General features: G+C 41.2%; 1 protein-coding gene across 1 annotated transcript in view; it reads right to left on the minus strand.

The window, feature by feature from the left end:
• The window catches only part of SPAG9 (sperm associated antigen 9), a 2,484,778-nt gene that overhangs the window by 1,148,565 nt on the left and 1,314,915 nt on the right, over nucleotides 1-21,298 (minus strand). Inside the window, exon 8 of the mRNA XM_044084932.1 lies at nucleotides 19,732-19,853. Within this exon, the coding sequence (XP_043940867.1) occupies nucleotides 19,732-19,853 (122 nt within the window). The remainder of the gene's footprint in view (nucleotides 1-19,731; nucleotides 19,854-21,298) is intronic.

Raw genomic sequence — 21,298 nt, forward strand, 5'->3', positions numbered from 1 at the left:
ATGGCGGGAGCAGGGCATTTTGTGAAAACTCTGGGAGCAGTAGATAAACCAAAGGGAAGCGCAAAGAACTGAAAGTGCAGAGATCCTGCCCTGAAACGTAGATATTTCCCGCATGGTTCCCTGATTGGGATGTGTAGGTAGGCCTGTTTTAGGTCTAGGGTGGCTAGCCAGTCATCCTTGGAGAGCATAGGTAGAAGCTGCTGAAGGGTGAGCATTTTGAAATCACCAGGAAGGTGTTTAGAATGGATAAATTGAGGATAGGGTGCCAGGTGCCCTCTTTTCTGGGTACCAGAAAGAGCCTGGAGTAGAAACCTTGGCCTATTTCTTCTGCAGGAAAGTGCTCTATTGCCCCCATGGAGAGGGGGGAAAGGACTTGTTTTTTGGCCTCTGCCCACTGGTTTGGAGGTAGATCTGGGAACCCTTTTTGGGGTTGGTAGAGTGTGGACAGAAAATTTGTATCCCTGGGACACTACGTTGAGGACCCAGTGGTCGTTGGTAATGGTGGCCCAGGTGCTTGTGTGGAAGGAGAGTTTTCCTCCTAGGGGCAAGTGCAGGTGGGAAGAGGGAGGGGTGGAAGTGGAGCGTCATTGTGAGTTCTTATGAGTGGGTGGCTTTGCACTCCCTGGTTTAGAAGTGGAGGTACTCCAATGCCTTGATCTCTGCATTCCTTGTGGCTGTCTCCTGGGGGGTGGTCTGCTTCCTCGGGGTCTGGGCTGAACTGACCTGTAGGGGGCATGAAAGGACCAGTGTTTGGAGGGGCAATGCTTATGGAACCTGGGTGGCTGGACCTGCAGGAAATCCTTAACTGCCTGCATAGATTTTGCTTTTTCTTCCATCTTTTTAAGACCTCCTCTGGCTTGGTGCCAAATAAGTTGCCTTTGTGCAAGGGTGCATCCAATAGTTTAGATGTGACATGGTCTGGCAAGGGCTGTTCCTTAAGCCAAGCATGCCTTCTAAGGACAGAACTGGTGACTGCTGCCCTGCAAGATGCTTCTAGGGCATCAAAACTACAGTGTAAGGTGTGCTTAGTTAGTTGACTTGCAGAATGCATTAAGTCTTGCAACACTATTTTCTGCACAAGCAGGCAAAGTTGATATTTTTTGTTTGAGGAGTTCCATGGTATGCTGCTGGAATTTCAGCATATGGAACTGACAGTTTAGTGCTCTAATAGCAAGAGTAGCAGAGGTGTATACTTTTTTACGCCATCTAATGCTTGGGAATCCCTATATGAAGGGGTGGGATTCTTAGCAGAAGTTACTTTAATTCCTTTAGGCCCTTGGGAGAGAACCTCAGGGTCAGCAGTTGGATTTTTGAAAATAAATTTGTGAGAGTCAGGGACTCTAATACCGGTCAGGTTTCCTGAGAGCGGGAGGGAGGGTGTCAGGAGTTAAACTAGATTCCATGAAAACATCATCCACAACATCCAGGACAGGAGGAATGGCCAGGGGTCTGTGCTGTGGAAGATCTAAAAATTCCCTGGGTCTCTTTTTAGACTGAGGGTAGTCCTGACATTCCCACTGGAAATGCTTCCTTAAAGTATGAAGGGTTTCCCCAAAGGAAAAATCTTCGGGTGGAGAGGTTGAAGGAATGGATTCCTCTGCATCAGAATCCTCCATAGGCAGAGAGGGGTTGCATGTCTTCATATTCAGAGGCATCGGAGTCATTGGACTCCTGTTCATATAAGACTACTGGGGACAAGTTTATTTTTCTTTTGGAAGGGGTAGCTTGGCTTCCCCTGAGCAACATAAGGTCTTCCGCCATTTTAAGTATTTGAGACTGAGGCAAGGAAGCAGGTGCCTGAGATGGGGTCGTCAGTTTCTTGGGTGTGGTTCATACCCTGGGCCTTAGAAACTCATCAGTTTTCGAAAGAACAGAAGATGTGAAAGAAGTCGGTTTGTGTCGAGAATCAGTAGTGCAAAATATTTCCTTGGAAGCCGGTGTCTGCTCAGCGGCTCCGGACCCATCCAAGGTAGAGACAACCGCAGGATCCTTAGTCTAAGGGTTTTGCGGCATACCGGACTCTGAAAGGGTCTCGGTTGCGGCCTGCGAATCCACAGAAGCAGGCATCAGGGGCTGCAAAAGCGCCTCACTGAGGACCAGAGAACTGATGACTAGCTTAACGGAAGAGTCGTTGGAAGGTTTGGACCTGTGCAGTCTTGTCTCTGTCTTTCGGAAGATCTGATGTTGGATGGCTTACTGAAGCCATATTGGAAATAGAGGACTGACAGCAAAAATATCTAGCTACAATAAGGGCCCGACGATGTATAGTTCTGTTATTGAACAAAAGAGAAAAGCAACAGCAGGGAATGTCATGGTCTGAGTCTAAGCAAGTGACACAGTAAGACTGAAATTCTTGGTGTGGTATTTGCTTTCTATAGGCGAGACAATTGTTAACTTTTTGTGACATTGGTTAGAGCAAGAAAAAAGGATCCCCAACAGGGTACTTAGCTTTAGAAGACTTCAACTTCAATTCGGAAAACGAAACTCAGGTAGCAGCCGACCGGCACTCGTGCAAACTGCTTCTGCTTCGGGCTCCTCTGCAAGAAAGACTGATGTAATGGCGTCTGCTGCCTTACTTTATACTACTGATGACCTGACGTCAGTCCTGAAGCAACAGCAACTGACGCAGAAATACTAAGCCTCTGGTATTCGGACCAACTGAGGGCTATCCTGGCAAGGATAACCCAAATGTGATGACTACAACAGTGAAACACGAAGAACATCAGAAAATCCTAAAAAGCATCTAAAATCATGTATTTTAAACCTAGAATTACTAGAAAACTGAGAAGTGGAATGAGAGATCAAAGAGAAACTGCAGACACAGCTGTCGGAAGTTTGGAACTTTGAAGTGAAGAGTTTAGAAAAGAAAGATCTAGGACACGTCCCTCAGGTTCCTTCTTTTTTTTGCCAACAGAAAGCTTCCTGAATAAAATCTTTCCACATTTGATCTGGAGGAACAGGTATTATAACTCTCTCAGATACCATCTGACATAAGATAGGAGGAAATCGGGAGGATGGGTTGGATGACTGCACAATAATCTTTTGAAAAGGAAGGAAGGGACTTGCACTACCAGCTGCATCCTTTCTGAACAATTCTCAACTTGAAGTTACTTGTTGTCACTGATGGAAACAAAGGCCCAGGGCTTTGGAAGAGTTTTACTGAATTGCCATGATAGGGTGGTTGAAAGCATGATGGGCCATATGCTTTACAGACTGTTCTTGGTTATGTGAGCAACATCCCTTCTTTTTTAAACCCCCACATCATTACTTTTTTTAAATTCTGTTTGCCTGTGCCTTGTTGAAGTTCTTTATTCCATTTCCTACAAAAGGAACCTGAAATGGATGAAAAGCTTATTATATTTTTGCCTGGAGAGGTGGAATCTGATTAATGCCTTGAATTATCTTTCAACCTTTCATCAAGACTTTTAAGAACTTCAGCAGAAGGGTCAAACAACACTTCTATCCAGGAGTACATGAAGGAGCTCAGTTTTGACTTCCTCTTAAATTCTGGGAATGTAGCTAAGCAAATCTTATCAATAACCCAGTAGCAGCTGCTCTAGGTACAGCCACCAGCAGTACCATAGAGAGTGCCTGGCTACTTGAGACACAGGATTCTGAGATGTCCATGTCTGAAGAAGGGAGGTCAGCAATGAATTTTCCTTACCTGTCAAATGAAGCTAGCTGAAACTTGGATATGTGAACTAGGCAATTTGTTATTCTAAAATGAAGGTAGAAGTAGTATAAACTTTATTTCCCAAACATATCCAATGGTTTGCCATCTTTGTCGGAAGGAAAAGGGTTAACTGCCATAAAATGTTTGGCAGATGATGATTTTGACAGAGTAATGATAACTGAGATTGATCTAGGATTGAAAGAAGGCATCTGTGGGTCTGGCAAACCTTATGTAATTTATCAGACTTCCTAGAGGCAGATAGATGACTGTCAGACAAACTGCTGGATGCAAGGAATGCATTTAATGCTGGAGGGGCAGCTGCAGGTTGAGGTAATCCCATTTATGACAATTTATAGTATCATTGCTGGGATTCTGGTATTTCTTTTTGTTCCCACTGAAATAACTCCACTCTGATAACAGTGTCACAAAAGTATAACTCTTCAGGTGGGTGATCTGAAGAACATTTTTCCTAAGAATCAGATTCCCCATTTTGTAAAGTAAAAACTTGAGAAAAAGAAGTTATGTCTTACCATAACGTTCCAACTCTGTTGTTCATCTTCATTCATTCCTTACTGATAGGTGTCGGTTCCGTTCTTGGAACAGAATCAGCCTTAAACCAAGCTTGCCCCAGCCAAAAACTCTTGAGCTAAACTTTACCCATAGTGTCCATCTCCCAGTTACCTCAGACTGAGTTTGACTATAGCAAGAAAGGCAGAGGTTATATCTGCTCAAGTTCCCTAGAAGGACACTAGGCCCAGACAATCCCCCAGGAGCCTCTAGGAGGGGGAAGGAGGGAGGGATGTAATGAATGAATGAATAAAGATGAACAACACAGATGGAACGTTATGGTAAGACATAACTTCTTTATCTGATGTTGTTAATCTTAAGTCATTCTTTACTGATGGGACAGAGTCCCTCACTACCTTATATGTCCTGGGTGGCCCCTATGGAAGAATATTCCTGAGTACCATCGAACCAAAGGAGGCCTCTTTCCCTGGAGACCAGATCCAATTTTTAGTGAGAGATAAAGGTATGGGGAGTAGACCATGTTGCAGCTGCACAGATATCGTCCACAGATGCCCTTGAATGAAAGGCTATTGAAGTTGCTACAAATCTGGTGGAATGTGCTTTGATTTTACCTGGTATAGGGGAGTATACAAGCTCTTAGCCATTTGGACAGAGTTACTTTAGAGACAGCTGTCCCCAGTTTTGGGCCTGAAAAGGATACAAATAATTGGTCTGATTTGCAGACTTCCTTAATTCTGTCCAGATAAAATCTCAATTATCTATGCACATCTAAAAGATGGAGACAATATTCTCCTTTGAGAAGTTAGGAAAGAAAACTGGTAAGTCAATAGACTGGTTTACTGTGAAATCTGAAAACTTTGGGTAGGAAAGAAGGATTTGTCTGAAGTGATACTTTGTCCTTATGAATGATTATACAAGTATGTTTAGCACATGGGGCCTGAAGCTCGGAAATCCATCAAGCTGAGGTAATGGCCACTAGGAATAAGGACTTCCAGGATAACAATTTGATATTGCAGGTAGCAGCAGGTTCAAAGGGAGGTTGCGTTAAAGCTTGAAGAACTAAAGTGAAATTCCATGATTCGGTGGTTTCCTTAATGGGTGATCTAATATGAGATATCCCTTTTAGAAAGGTTTTGTAAAGACGATGGGAGATTAAAGAATAGTCCCCGAAACCATTATGGAAATTGGAAATGGCATTTAAATTGACACGGATGGCTGAAGCAGCAGCTTCTGCTTTGAAGAAATCTGACAATCTAGAACTGGAGCTGAACAAGGGTCAAGATTTCTTTGCTTGGACCATAACAAGTACCTTTTCCACTTACCACGGTAAATCTTCCTGGTGGGTAGTTTATGCGAAGCCAGTACAATGTCACAGACCGGGGAAGAAAGATCATTCAGCCTGGCAATTACTGGAAGTAGAGAAAGCAAGATGTTAGCTTGAGATTGGCCAAGTTCAAGTGAGTCAACCCTTGGGGGTGAGAAATGAGATCCGGAGTTGGATCTAGGATCCCATGGTCTGTCTAGCAGGTGATGCCAAACAAAGGGGAACCATACTTGGCGGGGACAATAGGGTGCAATGAAGATCATTTTGCTTTTCAACTGGAGAGCTTTCTTCAGAAAATTTGGGATTAGGGGAAGAGGCGGGTAAGAGTATAGAAGCCCTGTGGGTCAATCGTGAACCACAGCGTCCCTTGGGGACTGCCCCTGTGGGGGGATCAGGTCAAAGTAGTCGCTGCACTTGTGATTTGTTGGAGAGGTGAAAAGATGGCAGCAAGGCTGGCCCCAACGGCTGAAAATCTCCGCCATTATGGATAAGTTGAGGGACCACTCGTGAGGCAGAAGGATAAATCTGCTCAGTTTGTCCGCAATCATGTTGGAGTCCCCGGGAATGTGAGTTGTGATCAGAAAGCAGTTGTAAGCTATTGCCCACTGCCACACTCTTATGGACTCTCGACACAACAGGTAGAACTTGATTCCTTCTTGTTTATTGATGTACCAGACAACAGCCATGTTTGTCTGATTGGATGGCAACAGTTCCACATGGAAGGACAGAGTGAAATGCCTGCAATGCCAGAAGCACTGCCCTCAGTTCTAGTACACTGATATGCAGTTTGGCCTCTATGGATGACCATGTGCCTTGGACGGTCATACCCTGAAAATGCCCCCCCCACCCTATCAGGGAAGCATCCGTAGTCACAGTGGCCTTGGGATGAAGAGGGGGAAAAGGACGACTCCAAAGATTTATCTGGCTTCATCCACCACCAAAGGTCTTTTTTGCACTGTTCGGTTATCCATATTGATAAGATAAAGGGTGATGATCCGGGTAATATTGGGACAAAAGAAGCCATGGAAGGAGTCTCATATGTAACCTCGTGCATGGGACAATGGTGATTGCTGCAGCCATTGACCCCAGAAGTTGGAGAACCTCTCGAGCCGAAGCCATGTTCTGACAGAGTATCACTCTGAGTTGAGCTCTTAGTCTTTGCAATCTGTGATCCGGAAGAGACACTTCGCAAGACTGGGTATTGAATACCAGTAAGGGTTTGGTTGCTTTACTTCTAATTTATAGAGATCCCCAGGATTTTTGTCAATGTGAGGATGTAGTCCAGGTCTTTTTCCAGAAGACGCTTGATGAGGGTGGTGAGGAGCCAATCATCTAAGTATGGAAACACTTGGAATCCTTGTAGTCTCAAGTGAGCTGTAAAATCTGCCATACATTTTGTGAACACTCTGGGGGCTGTACAGAGTCTGAAGGGCAGAACCCGGAATTGGTAATGATTGGCTCCTAGCCCAAAGCGAAGGAACTTTCTGGAGGGCTTGTCCATTTTTATGTCTTAATATGCATCCTGAAAGGTCCATAGAGCACATCCAATTGTCCTTTTCCAGAAATGGAAGAATGAACTGAACTGTGACTATCTGGAATTTTGTTTGGGTAATGAACTTGTTCAGAACACAGATATAAAATTGGCCTCCAGTCCCGGTTTTTTTTGGCACTAAAAAGAATTTTGAGTAGAATCCGGATACTATTTGGTCTGGTGGGACCTGTTTGGACGACTCTTTTTTGACAGAGCTTCTTTATCTCTATGGCTGCCAATTCCCTCTGACTGGGTGGAACGTCGGAAACATGTTTTTGTGGTTTGGGAAAGGAGTTCAATGGGATTTTGTAGCCTCTGGTGATTATCCTCTGCACCCAAGAATCTGTGGTTATGCAGTGCCAGGCTGTTTGGTGTTGGGAAAAACATCCCCTGGCTGCTTCCAGAGGAAAGCAACCAGGCCGCTCTTCAGGAGCACTGATAGGACTGTCCAGAGAAAGAATATCTGGACCCCTGATTATATGGTCCTCCTCTGCCTCCGTAGGGGCATCTTCCACTAGAATTATCCCCTCTGCCTCTGGGGGAGAACTCGCCAAGTGTCAGGAAAAGGACACAGACTTTTTCTGCCATGTTTTCCTACTCCGCTGGTTTCTTGAATAAGGATGCTGGGGGTGGAGAAATGTACACCTACAGCAGACAGGGTTTTTCTGTCCTTCTCACAGCTGGCTAACGTGATCTACCTACAGCAGACAGGGTTTTTCTGTCCTTCTCACAGCTGGCTAACGTGATCTTCACTTTAGGGCCAAATAGGGATGATGCTTCCACAGGAGCATTAAGGAAGAAAGACTTAAAAGGGTCCGGGAAATCACACAGGCGCATCCAGGCATGGCGTCTCATGATTACGCCTGAACCCACAGCTCTAGCTGCCCCTTCGGTTGCATGTGATATTAACCGCATGGACAAGTTAGATATAGATTCCTGGGTCGTTAGCTGCGAGGCAACCTTGTCCCGTACCTCGACAGACACTTGTCCTGCTAAGATTTCAGTGAATTCAGAGACTATCTCTTTGGAGTCTAGTGAAATGTGTCAGATAGTTCAAGGACCTAATAGCGAAGGTAGATGACGCAAACACTCGCTTCCCTGGTCGGTCCATCACCCAGGACTCCCTGTTAGGTGGGTGTACCATCTGGTTCTCCTCTGCGAGCTCCTTTTCGTGGCCACCACCACCATGGCGTCCACTGGAAGACCCTTAAACCAGTGTGGGTTCTCTTCCGGGGGGGGGAGGGGTGATAACATTTTACCTGGTCTCTTTGGGATAGATTAGACAGTGTCAGGATTCTTCCAAGCCCTCTGCAATACGAACTGTATGAGTTGCATTTGAATTTGGAAAAAGTGTTGATTCCTTTAATGTCAAATGGGAGAGCTTGCCAAAAAGAAGGTGCCCAAGAAGAGAAAGCATTTACAGTGCTGTGGAGTTTGGTTCCAGTGCTAATTCAAGCAGACATGCACATGCTGAATTGTTAAACGAATGACAGCTTAAAGACGTCACATTTGTTAATCTGTGCAAGACTTTATTGCTATCATTACCTAAAAATCTTTACAAAACATTTATTTTTAAAATGAAATTGGGATTTTGCAATCAAAATGTGTATTTCTGCCTGTAGATTTCTAGATTTTTCACACTGTTTGCAAGCATGGGAGGAGATTACCCAGATATGAAAAGTTTGTTTGAAAACGTGTTACTTAACGGGACTGTTTTGGTAAACGATACTAGCTGAACAGTTCCTGCAGATCCTCTATAGATGTTACAAGGCTCTACAAGCTGTTCGACATTTTATAAACATTCTATTTTCTGGGCATATAAGTTACCATTTCAGCTAATTATATGTAGTATGAAGGAGAACAGCTATAACATTGTTTAAAAAAAAAAAAAAAAGGAACATGCAACTTGCTCAGACAGGCTGGTGAATAGTTTATCTCGCTTCCACCCTACAATGAAAGTACTATCTTAGAATATAACGCTGTTAAATCTGTGTGTGTGTGTGTGTGACGGTATTTGTTTCTGTTAGAAAATGTCACTCAGTGTTACACGAAATGCATTTAAATGGCGAGAAACACAAATTAAGTTTATCGCCAGTTACTTTTCAGAATATATCAACTGACGATACGTAGTGTCCCTGCTAACAACAGACAAATATATTTCCTTTCATGTTAAGAGTACATAAGTGATGGGTAACGGTATGTACGTGATCAGTGTGGTATTCAGTAGTATACACACTCCATTGTGAACATAATGTGGCAAACTCAGACCTTAAAGCCTGGTTTTCTGAGGGGGATTACATTACTAAAATGGTAATGAAACTTAGCAATTTCACCAAGCGAGTTAAAGTTGGACCAACTCGTACACATGTATGTTCCTAAAACAGGAAGGCCCTTTTCCTCTTACTGTAAAATGAGGAGACTGGTGAAAATGGCAATGTTGAACAGTGTGATATGGAAAATATTTACTTGTCTATTCCTCCTCCACCCCAGTATCATACCAGGATATACAAAATTAAAGTTACTAAGAAGTATGTGTACATGTCTGTACACACGTGCCCAAAAAAGATGCTCTGGAATAACAGTGGAAAATAAATATAACCATCAGATGGCACTGTTCATGTCTATACTCCTCGGCATTTATTGGTAGACCTAGAAAATGTGGCACAGAAGACGCTTTGAGAAGTCAGAAGCTGCCTATTCTACCATTTATCATGGGTAACTTCGTTGGCTCTTAACTCGGATAAGTCCTCATCAAATCAAAAGACAGACTAGAGTAATTCATCATGACCGAATGGGCTCTCTCCCTTTTTATGTACCCACGCTAGGCTGAGCCTTGATGCAGGCTTTACTCACAACACTAATAAACGAGATTTTGGAGACCATCTTCCACTGGATTCCCAGAAAAAGACAAAAATTCTGGATACATTAGAAAGTAACAACTCATTCTACCCAATGTTTGTAACAGGCCAATCCATCCAATGCTGCAGAGTCAAATCCAACAGTTACAGTGACTCTATGAACACCCACCACCATCTAGAGAGTTTATTAGGCAAGTAGGGAATGGAATTAGATTGCTAGGCCTTTCTTCTTTATCAGGCAGACACTGCATGAGAGCACCTATGGACAATTTAGAGTTGCTAATTCACCTACAGCATGTCTTTTGAGATGATGATGATGATAGAAATCAGTGCACCCAAACAGTATCCACAAAAACACAGGGTGACAGAGTCCCTAAACAAAAGGCACCTCAGCCAAGAATTAAACTAGAGATCCGGTAAGGAGTGGGCCATTTCTTTTTAGGCCTTGAACCTATATGGCTTTATGGCTTGCCGGGTAAATTAATGCATTCTGTGTATTAACTAACTATAAGGGTTCAAGAGCTAAAACAAAGGTAAACCGTGTTCCTTCAACACCCATTCTATTGGACAGGAACAAGGCAGGGGATGTCCACTTTCTCTATTAGTGTTTTCTATGCATCTTGGACAATCAGTGGAATCTGTGCACAGATCCTCTTGAGAGGGATACTGACTAATCTTGAGAAAGAAGTGAGACAGTGGTTTTAAATTCTGAGCCTCAGTTCACAGAAATCTATAAAATCAATGCATCTAAAATGCATTTAGTTTCACAGTAATTACTAAAAGACTAAACCTATCCAGGGAATCATTCAGCTATAGAGGAAGTATATTGAGGTTAAATAAAACTACTAAGGAAATGTGTTAAAACCAAATACAGAGAAATTTGCAGACTCCTTTTAAAAACATTTTTGTGAAAAGTTAAGGAATATTTTCCAATTGTATACTTGCTTCTAAACATGTATAAAACACAAATATCAATGGTCACTTTTCTTTTGCTTACACATTTTAATCTGTACATATGATGCCTGCAGTGCTTTGTTTAAATTGCTTAAAAGCATGTGCTCCACTATGACTGGGAATGAGCAACAGATAAAAGCTGTAGGTACGTCAACCCTACTGATAGATATTGGGGCAGTTTGCTTGGGGCAACTGATTTTAATTTACACTGAAGAGCAGCTCAATACTACCTTCTTTTTGTGGATCATACAGGGTTATGTAGTGAGATGGAAATACTTGGGTCAATCCTAAATTGCAGTGAGGGAGGTAACAAAAGAATTACCAAAGATAAGTTATGAAGTTTACTGTCCTCAAGAACTAAAAAGCTAAAATGGATAAGTGCTTACTCTAGAGATGAGGCACTAATGACCTCCAAGTGTCTCATTAGTAGAACTTATAAACAAATCACCAAGATTAAAAAACCTATGACGACTGGAAATGGAAAGGAAATAGTAGTATTACTGGATGCTCAAACAAACCCAACAGAATGGAGGTAGCTCTGCCTCTTGCCTAGACATGCACCTAAATCTATGCATTTCGGCATGTTCCAGTGGAAGGAAATTTCTTTATTACACAATTAGTAAACTGCATATTTTACTTTTCAGTAAGTGCAGCCAATACTTCAGATTTGACCCCTAAAGTGTTTCTATTGAAAATGCTTGATCTCAGGTTTTAGAATAATATGTCCACAGATTGATTTCCCTTCAGCTTCTGGTGGCTACAGAAGAAATTCATAGGAGATGGAAATCCATAATGCCAGAATTCTGGCACCAATTTTTTCAATTACAAGAGAAATGTAAAGTATTCTTTATAAGTAACAGGTTGCCTTCTTAAGAGTTAACCACACATGAAGGAGAAACCAAGAGACTTTTAAGCTGGATGCGTGTCGTGATCTGTTGAATTCTGGGAGGATGAAAGGTATTACAATATGGATTAACTCAAAATTAACTAAGTGAATGTAAAATTATCTTGAGGCATTTTCTTGTATTACGTACTGCAGTGATTTAACTCTTATTTTGTTACTACTATGCAATGCTGAGCCTCTCTCTGAGCCATTTAAGACCAGACTTCTGTTATTCTGTATCCATATCTATGGCTTACAAAAAAGATACCTGTGCTTCTAGTTTGAATAACTGTTTTTTGACAAAAAAAAAAAAAAAAAAAAGAAAGTGTAGATGGCAATGACCTTCTCTTTCTGAAGCAAGAGTGAAAAATCTGCTGTGCCCACGAACACATGTGACTTCAGGAAGAGCCACATTCATTACTGCATTGTCCACTTTATGAAAGGATCTCTTTCCCCCTTGGATTAGGTATACCAAAAAAAGCACCAAGATGAAACGAGTAGTTTAAAAACAATTCTAATAGCATCATTGGTGAGGAACATGGGTTAATCATAAGTGACAGCCAAACCTGGTGAACTAGGGCTTCCTGTAGATAAGCAAATGAAGTTGACAGATCTTGTGAGAAGAGAAGGCCACTCCAAGAAATAACTCTTCGTGAAAAAAGAAAAACTTCAGAAATATCAAATCAACTGGTCTGAACACTGGATAGGCAAGCATGTCAGTTGCTTATCTCCAGGGAAAGCTATCTGGGCTAAGATTCAGAAATCCTTTAAGGAACTGCTTAACCAGAAGATGCTGAGCCATGGACCTACTTCTTCACAAAAATCATAAGCTCTTCATTCCACTATAACATCTACATATGCATACCATTTCACTTTAACAGGACCACCAAAAAACAACAACAAAAAATAGAGTTAAATTTGTGGTTATGGATGAAAGGGGCTGCAAGACCCCTATTTAATATGACAACTTCTGAAACTGCAGAATCCTTGAGGGAAGTATACATATTTTGAAGAAAGGAACCCTTGAAAAAAACGATTTCTGAACAAACACCTACAAAATGTACTAAAAGCATGTAAAAAGTGACAACTCACCTGAAACAGACCAAAAACACCTTGAAAATGACTGACTAATGCAGCACAAAATACCACCCAAATGGAGAACCTATGCTGTGCTATGTAGCAAGGAATATCTGACAAGTGGAATGTCATCTGGTGAGTTTATTCTTCTAGATTCTTGCCTGAAGGGCTAGAGGAAGCAAGGCATCTATCTAAATAAGCACATAGGCCCAGGAGTGGAACCAAGTGTTTCCACAAGAGTAGGTATTGGGATAGCTTCCTGCACAGCCAACGAACAGACAGACATTAACTACACCTACTCTATATGCTAGGCCATTATGAGTTTATAAGTTTCACAATTTGGTATGGAATCAGAAGGAATGTAAGATGCACAGGAATTCTAGAACAGAAGAGAAAAGTCATCCCTTTTCTACTTTTCTTTGCCCCGCTAAACTGAAATGAACCGAGGGAAGAAGGCCGACATTCTTCCACATAAACCCAATATATCTTGACCAAACAGAATTATGAATGTTTAGCGCCAAGAAAGGACTGTGCTTATACAGTGCAATGGAAAAGTATTTGCCCCCTTCCTGATTTTTTTTTTTCACGTATGTCCCACTTAAATGTTTCAGATCATGAAAACATATAAATTTTAGACAAAGATAACCCAAGTAAACACAAAATTCAGTTTTTAAGTCATGATTTTATTTAAGGAAAAACAACTATCCACGCCTACATGGCCCTATGTGAAAAAGTAACTGCCCCCTAAACCCAATAACTGGATGTGCCACCCTTAGCAGCAGCAACTGCAATCAAGCGTTTACGATGACTGGCAAGGAGTCTTTCACATTGCTGTTGAGGAATTTTGGCCCACTCTTCTTTGCAGAACTGTTTTAATTCAGCCATATTGGAAGCTTACCGAGCATGAACCACCTTTTTAAGGTCATACCACAGCATCTCAATTGGATTCAAGTCTAGACTTTGACTAGGCCACTCCAAAACCTTCATTTTGCCTTTTTTAAGCCATTCAGAGGTAGATTTGCTGGTGTGTTTTGGATCATTGTCCTGCTGGAGAACCCAAGTGCCCTTCAGCTTGAGGTTACCAACAGATGGCCGGACATTCTCCTTCAGGATTTTTTTGGTAGAGAGCAGAATTCATGGTTCCATCAATCACAGCAAATCATCCAGGTCCAGAAGCAGCAAAGCAGCCCCAGACCATCACACTACCACCATGTTTGACTGTTGGCATGGTTCTTTTTCTGAAATGCTATGTTACTTTTATGCCAGATGCAATGGTTCGTACACCTCCTAAAAAGTTCAACTTTTGTTTAGTCAGTCCACAGAATTTTTTTTTTGGCAAAAGTGAGACGAGCCTTTATGTTCTTTTGGGTCAGCAGTGGTTTTCGCCTTGGAACTCTGCCATGCATGCCATTTTTGCCCAGTCTCTTTCTTATGGTTGAGTCATGAACACTGACCTTAATTGAGGCAAGTAAGCCCTGCAGTTCTCTAGATGTCGTTCTGGGTTCTTTTGTGACCTCTTGAATGAGTCATTGCTGCACTCGGAGTAATTTTTGTAGGCCGGCCACTCCTGGGAAGGTTCACCACTGTTCCATGTTTTCTCCATTTGTGGATAATGGCTCTTACTGTGGTGTGCTGGAGGCCCAAAGCTTTAGAAATGGCTTTTTAACCTTTTCCAGACTGATAGATATCAATTACTTTGTTTCTCATCTGTTCCGGAATTTCTTTAGATCACATGATGTCTTCCTTTTTGGGATCTTTTGGCCTAACTTCACTTTGTCTGACAGGTTTTGTTTAAGTGATCACTTGGATTCAATAGGTCTGGCAGTAATCAGGCCTGGGGTGTGGCTGGTGAAATTGAACTCAGCTTTCCCAAAAATGTGATAAACCACAGTTACTTCATGACTTAAGGGGGGTAATTACTTTTTCATAGGACCATGTAGGTTTGGATAGTTTTTTTCCTTAATGAATAAAATCATCACTTAACTGCATTTTCTGTTTACGTGGGTTATCTTTGTCTAATATTTACATTTGTTTGAGGATCGGAGACATTTAAGTGTGACAAATATGCAAAGAAATAAGAAATCAGGAAGGGGGCAAACACTTTTTCATTGCGCTGTAGCTCAGGGAGTCCAGCAGCACAATGATTACTCCAGAATGATTACAAAAGGTGATGACTTCTGTCAATGTCCCAGTACCAGACAATTTGTCTGTACAAAGGAATCAAGCATATGCTACACTGTTTTCTTATGTAAGCGACTATAAATTGTCTAATCTGAGCAGAAGGAATCTGGTCACAGCCCTCCTTATATTGCCTTAAGGTCAATAATCAATGCTTGTAGCTCAGAGCAGGTTGCTGTGCAGACCTCTTTTTATTACGGTGGTGCTGGGGTCCACATTCTTTTAACCATGAAGAAACTGAAGTAGGCTATCCATGTCAATAGTCACCACTCCATCATCAAAACCTTGTGACAGGTTCTTGGTATGGAAGGGAAAACCTCCAACAAACCTGGTGGGAATTATGTGTCAAAGACTAATAATATGGATTTGTTTTACCAAAAGAGGGCTCTGCATGCACTGACACATTGCTGGGTTACTAAAATCCTAAGGATAGGAACTGCAGTCCTTGCAGAACTGATATTAGTGCTAACATATGACATATGTACTAAATCCAAGGCTGCAGTATCTTGGAACACTCTCCCATATACATTACGGTAGTGTGATCTTGGGAGGTAGTATATGCGAGATGTAGGGATATGGCGGCAAAACCTCCAAAAATCAGGGATGTACATGGGGGGAGGCTATGCAAACACACTATATGTACTATGGTGAAGTTTGGATTTTACTACTTTTTTATAATAGTTGGAGTTTATTTTTTCAACATTGTGAGACTCACAAGTATGACTTTCACCACTTCCAATATGGAACTCTTTTCTACTGTCCAATGCAAAACCAATACCTTCAAGTATACAAATGGGACTGTGAAGATCATGGCAAACATTACATCCAAAATAAGGAAACAAAAGTATTGATCTTTTGTTGCATCTTTAGCCAGGAATCTGAAGTATACTCCCACTCCTGTAATTTGTAGACTGGAATGACCAACAGTGTTTAGCTTTACCCTGAAGACGACACTTCTCTCACTCAGGCATCTGACTCTACTCCACGTACATTTCAAAGTTTTTGAAGACTCCCATATGTTAGCAATCATGGCACTCCACAATTCGAAAAAGCAACCAGGGAGACTCAATGGGACAATCCTAATCTAATCATCTTAGTATGGATAAACACAGGTCCTCCTCCAGCAAAGACTTGGCACAGTGACCATCAGGCTCGCTGATAATCATTTTCAGGTACAGAGGAAAGACCAAGCAGCAGTGCTTCCAAATGAAAGTGATGACATTTACTCACAACAAATTTGAGAACTTCCTGAAGCAGACACCTGAAGATTACATGCTAAGAAAGCATTCACCTTGTTCAAAAACACTGTCAAGCTTCCTTGTGATATCAGGGACATACATCATGGACATCTCAATCACCACCCAGAATGTTTAATACCAGACATACTTGCTGAAGTGGCTACGGTCCAAGATCAGAAAGCAGTTTTCTACAGCCTTTACAACCAGGTACATTTAGATGTAGGGAAGTGAGTCCTATGCATCTCTCTGGAAGACGGCCAGTCTTTTTCGGTCCGTTTGAGGAAAAAAGACCAAAACTGTTCCAGCAGCTCTGCAGTGACAGCTTGGTTTCAAGAAAATGCACAAGCCTGTATAGAATTGTTGGTTAAAGTTCTTCAAATCTCTGAAAACCTTTGTCCATGGAATAATCACTTAGTGAATGTATGCCTTCTGTATACGCCTTTAATCATACTGAACACATATGCCTTATATTACAAAAATCTTCCTACGTCTGTAAAATACTGCACATGTTTTTGCATTCTTTTTTTAAGCCAGGTTAGTTACAGGAATGGGTCATTTTAGATCAGCCCATTACTCCAGTTAACAGCCAGACAATAACTATACGTACATCATGGTCTCCACTATCAGTCCTAGACAGTAGTTAGGACAGCAGTACTGGAAGTGTAAGGATTTTTAGGGACTTAGACACAGAAGGGAGGAATACACAACACATGGGGACCGCCTAATCCCAAGAGAGATGCCCTGTATCACACTGGACTCCCCTGAAAAAAGTAGCTTGGGTCAGATGGACATTATACAGGGTCTACTAAGGTATTAACACACAGATTCAAATTTTCTAGACTACTTACTTATTTTATTTGTTAACCAGTTATACCCAATGTATAGGTGTCTCTTTCAAGGGCTTTCCAAGAGCACTGATTAAGTGATCTGCTCAGCCACAAAAAAGGTAACAAGAGGTAAAGGATTCACACTCAGGAATACAGAAAGTGGTGTGGCTCACAGCCTTAATCCCCTGCAACAGCTGCCAGACCTGTTCCTCAATCAAGTCCTGTGATGTCTGTCCAAAAAGACCCCCTCCCCAAACATGGCATTCAATACGACTTACTTATCACATCAGGAGGAGGAGGAGAGTCCCAGCTGCTTGAACATATGCTTCATTACAATCGAACAGTGGACCACACAGAAGCTTACTGGATTCCTGGACTGTCTTTACCAGTCCTTGATCTTGAAATTAAGGAGGTGTACTAACTTCTCCACAGTATGAGCTTAAAGACATGATTGCAACACAAACAGAGAGGCAGCTGATGGACCTGAGTCCAAAGTGGAGTTAACACTTTCCCTACTAGTTTCCGTGCCCGGAATTCCTTTATTAGATGTTAAGGTGGTACTGGTGCCTAAAGGACCCAAGTCACAGTGGAGAGATCATATCCATATGATTCGATAATCAATCTTAGTCATCCCTAGGATGCTAATCAGGACTGCATTCTACTCAACACGACACTTATAAAGGGGTTTCACCTCTATGGAAGCAGACTGTGGATCCTTCCGAGAGCTGCAAGATGACATTCTACTGGGGGACGAATACTGGCTTACTTACCCTTTTACCTAGACATTGACTAAAATGTTAGGACTTGCTTGATGGCTGGAATAAGAAATACTTCATTAGCCTATGCACTTCCTTAAAACAGGTGTTATAATGGCTTGGGGAGGGTGTGACTCACTGTCCTTAATGGTCTCAATGGTAAAATCCTCCTATACCCAGAATTTTCATACTAAGATACTGAAAATAAGGGAGAACCCTTTTCACACACTTGCTTATCAGTAAATATACCCACACATATAAACAAACACATGGAAGTGCTGAACAATAGGGAAGAACCACCTAGAGGATGCACTGGGAATAGAAGTACAGCCTCAGGGCCTAGCACCTGCTTGTGCTCTCTGAGGGCATGATTCTCCCCACCTGCAATTACATGTCCCACCAGACATCAAAAGATAGTGAATGTCTAATGTTTTGAATTATCTCATGGGCCCTCATTCTCTAACTGGACTCAAAGGAACTTTTTTTGACAATGGCTGGTAACATGTTAGACATGTTGTAAAGTTTAACAGTGGGAAGAATCAAAGGACAGCTTTATAGCAGCAGGCCAGGTGTCAGTATGTTCTGAAGCTGGAATATAGGGGAGGTAGTGCATACACAACAGCATGCACACGCCAACCTTGGGAGGTGCTGGTGAAAAACTTCTGCTGAGCTGTTATGTCAAATAGATGTAAGCGTCTTATAAAGGAAGAACTGGCACCACGAATGAACCACAAAGTGTCCTCACTGACAAACACAACCGAAAGAAGATTTGACCAATGTTTGGTCCCAAAATCCCTTACTCTTATGTTGTTCCCTCCATGCCCTGAGATCACAAAGGGGATGATCCTGCCTGTTCTTGTGCTAGGCAACTTCAACTGTCACCATATTTAGAAGGACAAAACTGAAGGTGGTCAAGTTTCCCCCTTCATCTTTACATGGCAAGACGGAAGCACTGGCACTAACAGCACTGCCAAGCATCAAGCTCCTTTTTCTAGCTGTAGTAGAGACCCTGTTGTAATTGCAGAATGAGGGAAATTTTTATAATGAATGCTAGTCTTCAGAACCAAAACAATGAATGTTGGCCTTGAGTTCCAGAAAAGAACAGAGGTGCACAAGCAAAGCATACTTTGCCAGACATCCCTATGATGCCATGATATACAAAAAGCAAGGGAACTGCATGCCCACCCCTCAAGTACAGGGTAGCAAACAAACACGAACTAAAAGTAAGTGGCAATCCTAAAAATTATCCAAAAGAAGTGCACTAACCTTAACTAGTACTGTGTTTCTGTATATACCATTTGTCCTGTTATACTATTAACACTTAAAAATGGTATATAAACTACAAATGACGTGCACATCATGATTAGATTATAACCTGTTCCTGGGGATACTGCTATACCATAAATGCGACCAAACAACAAGCATACATACTCTTAACAAAGACTAAGGATCAGTAGTTGTGTTTTTACCACAACCATCGCTGACAAAAAAAAAAAATAAATAAAAAACATTTCTTACACATTTCTAGTTGTGTGGTAAATTATGAAGGGATTGCTTAAAATATTTCTTAAATGTTATGCAACTCTCTACAGATGGCACAACAAAAATGAGAGTTGAATGTTGCAAGGAAAAAAAACGTTATATCAATGTTTTAGAGAGAAAAGAAAAATGGGCACTAAGCACATTTCCAAGAATACTAGCAAAGTACAGATACACAATCAAAATGGTCCTTTAATGACTAGAAATATACCTCTAAGTTGTGAGGCCACAGCAGTGAAGGAGAGATCCTTAAACACAAACAGTAACAGCATTATGTCCGAGTCAAAAAATACTTCTCTTTCACCAAGACATTTATAATCTCCAGTACATGCAAATGTGCAATTTTCTTTTCTAAATTCAGCTTACCCAAGAGATCAGCACCTTCATCCACATCACCAATCACCCCTGTTCCTGTAGAGGACAATTCTTCAAACAAAGAATCTGTGTTGCGATCAAATGCTTTGTTTTCTATTCCTTTGGTTGGTGTACTATAAAAAATAAATGTAAAACAACTGAAATAGGAAATTTAACAGAATGTTCAATCAAAATTCAGTGCACTTCTTACAAACAAAGGCTGCCAATGTTCTACGCCATAATCCAATTAAACTGTAAATAAAACTTAAAATATGTTGACAACAACAAATTCATAGTTTGCACCTCACCAAAGGACCACAGTGGTAGCTGGCTACTAGACTGTAAGTAGAGTTTAGTTTCAAGTCAAGAAACCTGTATTACCACTCCACTACAGAGGTGTTTGAATATCCTGACAATACAAAGGTTACACGGTTATCAGAATTATAACATCTGAGCATATTATTCAGTTTTGATTAATGCTGGTGTGCAGACATCCAAAATATAACTACTGAAGTAAATATGCCATTTTATCTTTCACTCGCAGCTTGTGAGAAGACCTCAGAACATTTCACATTTGACAAAAACGATGGTATCACTGCAACAAGAATTCTCTTTGAAAGGCAGTTTAGTACAGCCTGTGGATGCAGAAATGTAACCTGTTCCTCATTACAAGTAGACAAGCTAAGACACCTAAAAGATTTGCTATATTTCAGTGTGCCACATCAGTAAAAGACTAAGGTATTTATAACTTCTACCTTTAAAAAAAATTAAAATGAAAATAGTCCAAGAATTACTGTGAGCCAAAAATGTTCCCATTTAATCAGCATTTTTTTCTTTAAAAGAAACACTCAATATAAACTACAGAAGCTCATATTAGTGAGCTAAAAAACTGAACAAAGGCAATAAAGCTGAAATGCAAGAGTCACCAACAAGAGACACAATTATTTTGCTACCAGATAAGAAATGAACCTCATCAAAACCCGTGGCAGCCTGAACAGCGAGTTTAACTACAAATGCAATATTAAACACATACAATATAAAAAGGAGTCAAAGCACAAATGACATCTGAAGTGGAAATGAGCAGCAATTATCATGGTGATTAGAAAGTCAGCCATAATGTGAACAGGAAGCAGGGCTCAGTTGAAAGTCAAATCTTGTGTACTGGTATGCAAGACAAAGTTTACAGCATTTAATCAATTTTGCAGAAGCTGTGCTAGAAAGAATCATTTTGCAAAACTGTGTAAAAAAACAAGTGTTCACATAAATTAACACATTACTAAGACAAAACATAAAAATGACCTCTGATGGCACTGCCGAATGGAAAGAACATATTTTAATAAAAGCATGGGAAACTGTCAGGTGGTGTACCAAAACAATCAAACTGGCAAGAAAAGGTCAATATTAATGAAAGAAGTGTGAAATCTAGAGTCTGTGTAAAAGCACCAGGACTGAAAGACATTAAAATAAGGTTACCACCAGTCCCCTCTTTGAACAGGATGGTCTCTATTTGGCCAGTTATGTTCTATAATCTTGTCCCGAGATTTTTAGGGCAAAAAAAAATATTTCCTATGTTACCCTT

The sequence above is a fragment of the Protopterus annectens genome, chromosome 10.part0, assembly GCF_019279795.1.
Source record: "Protopterus annectens isolate FY-2018-M chromosome 10.part0, PAN1.0, whole genome shotgun sequence".
NCBI classification, from domain to species: Eukaryota; Metazoa; Chordata; order Ceratodontiformes; family Protopteridae; genus Protopterus; species Protopterus annectens.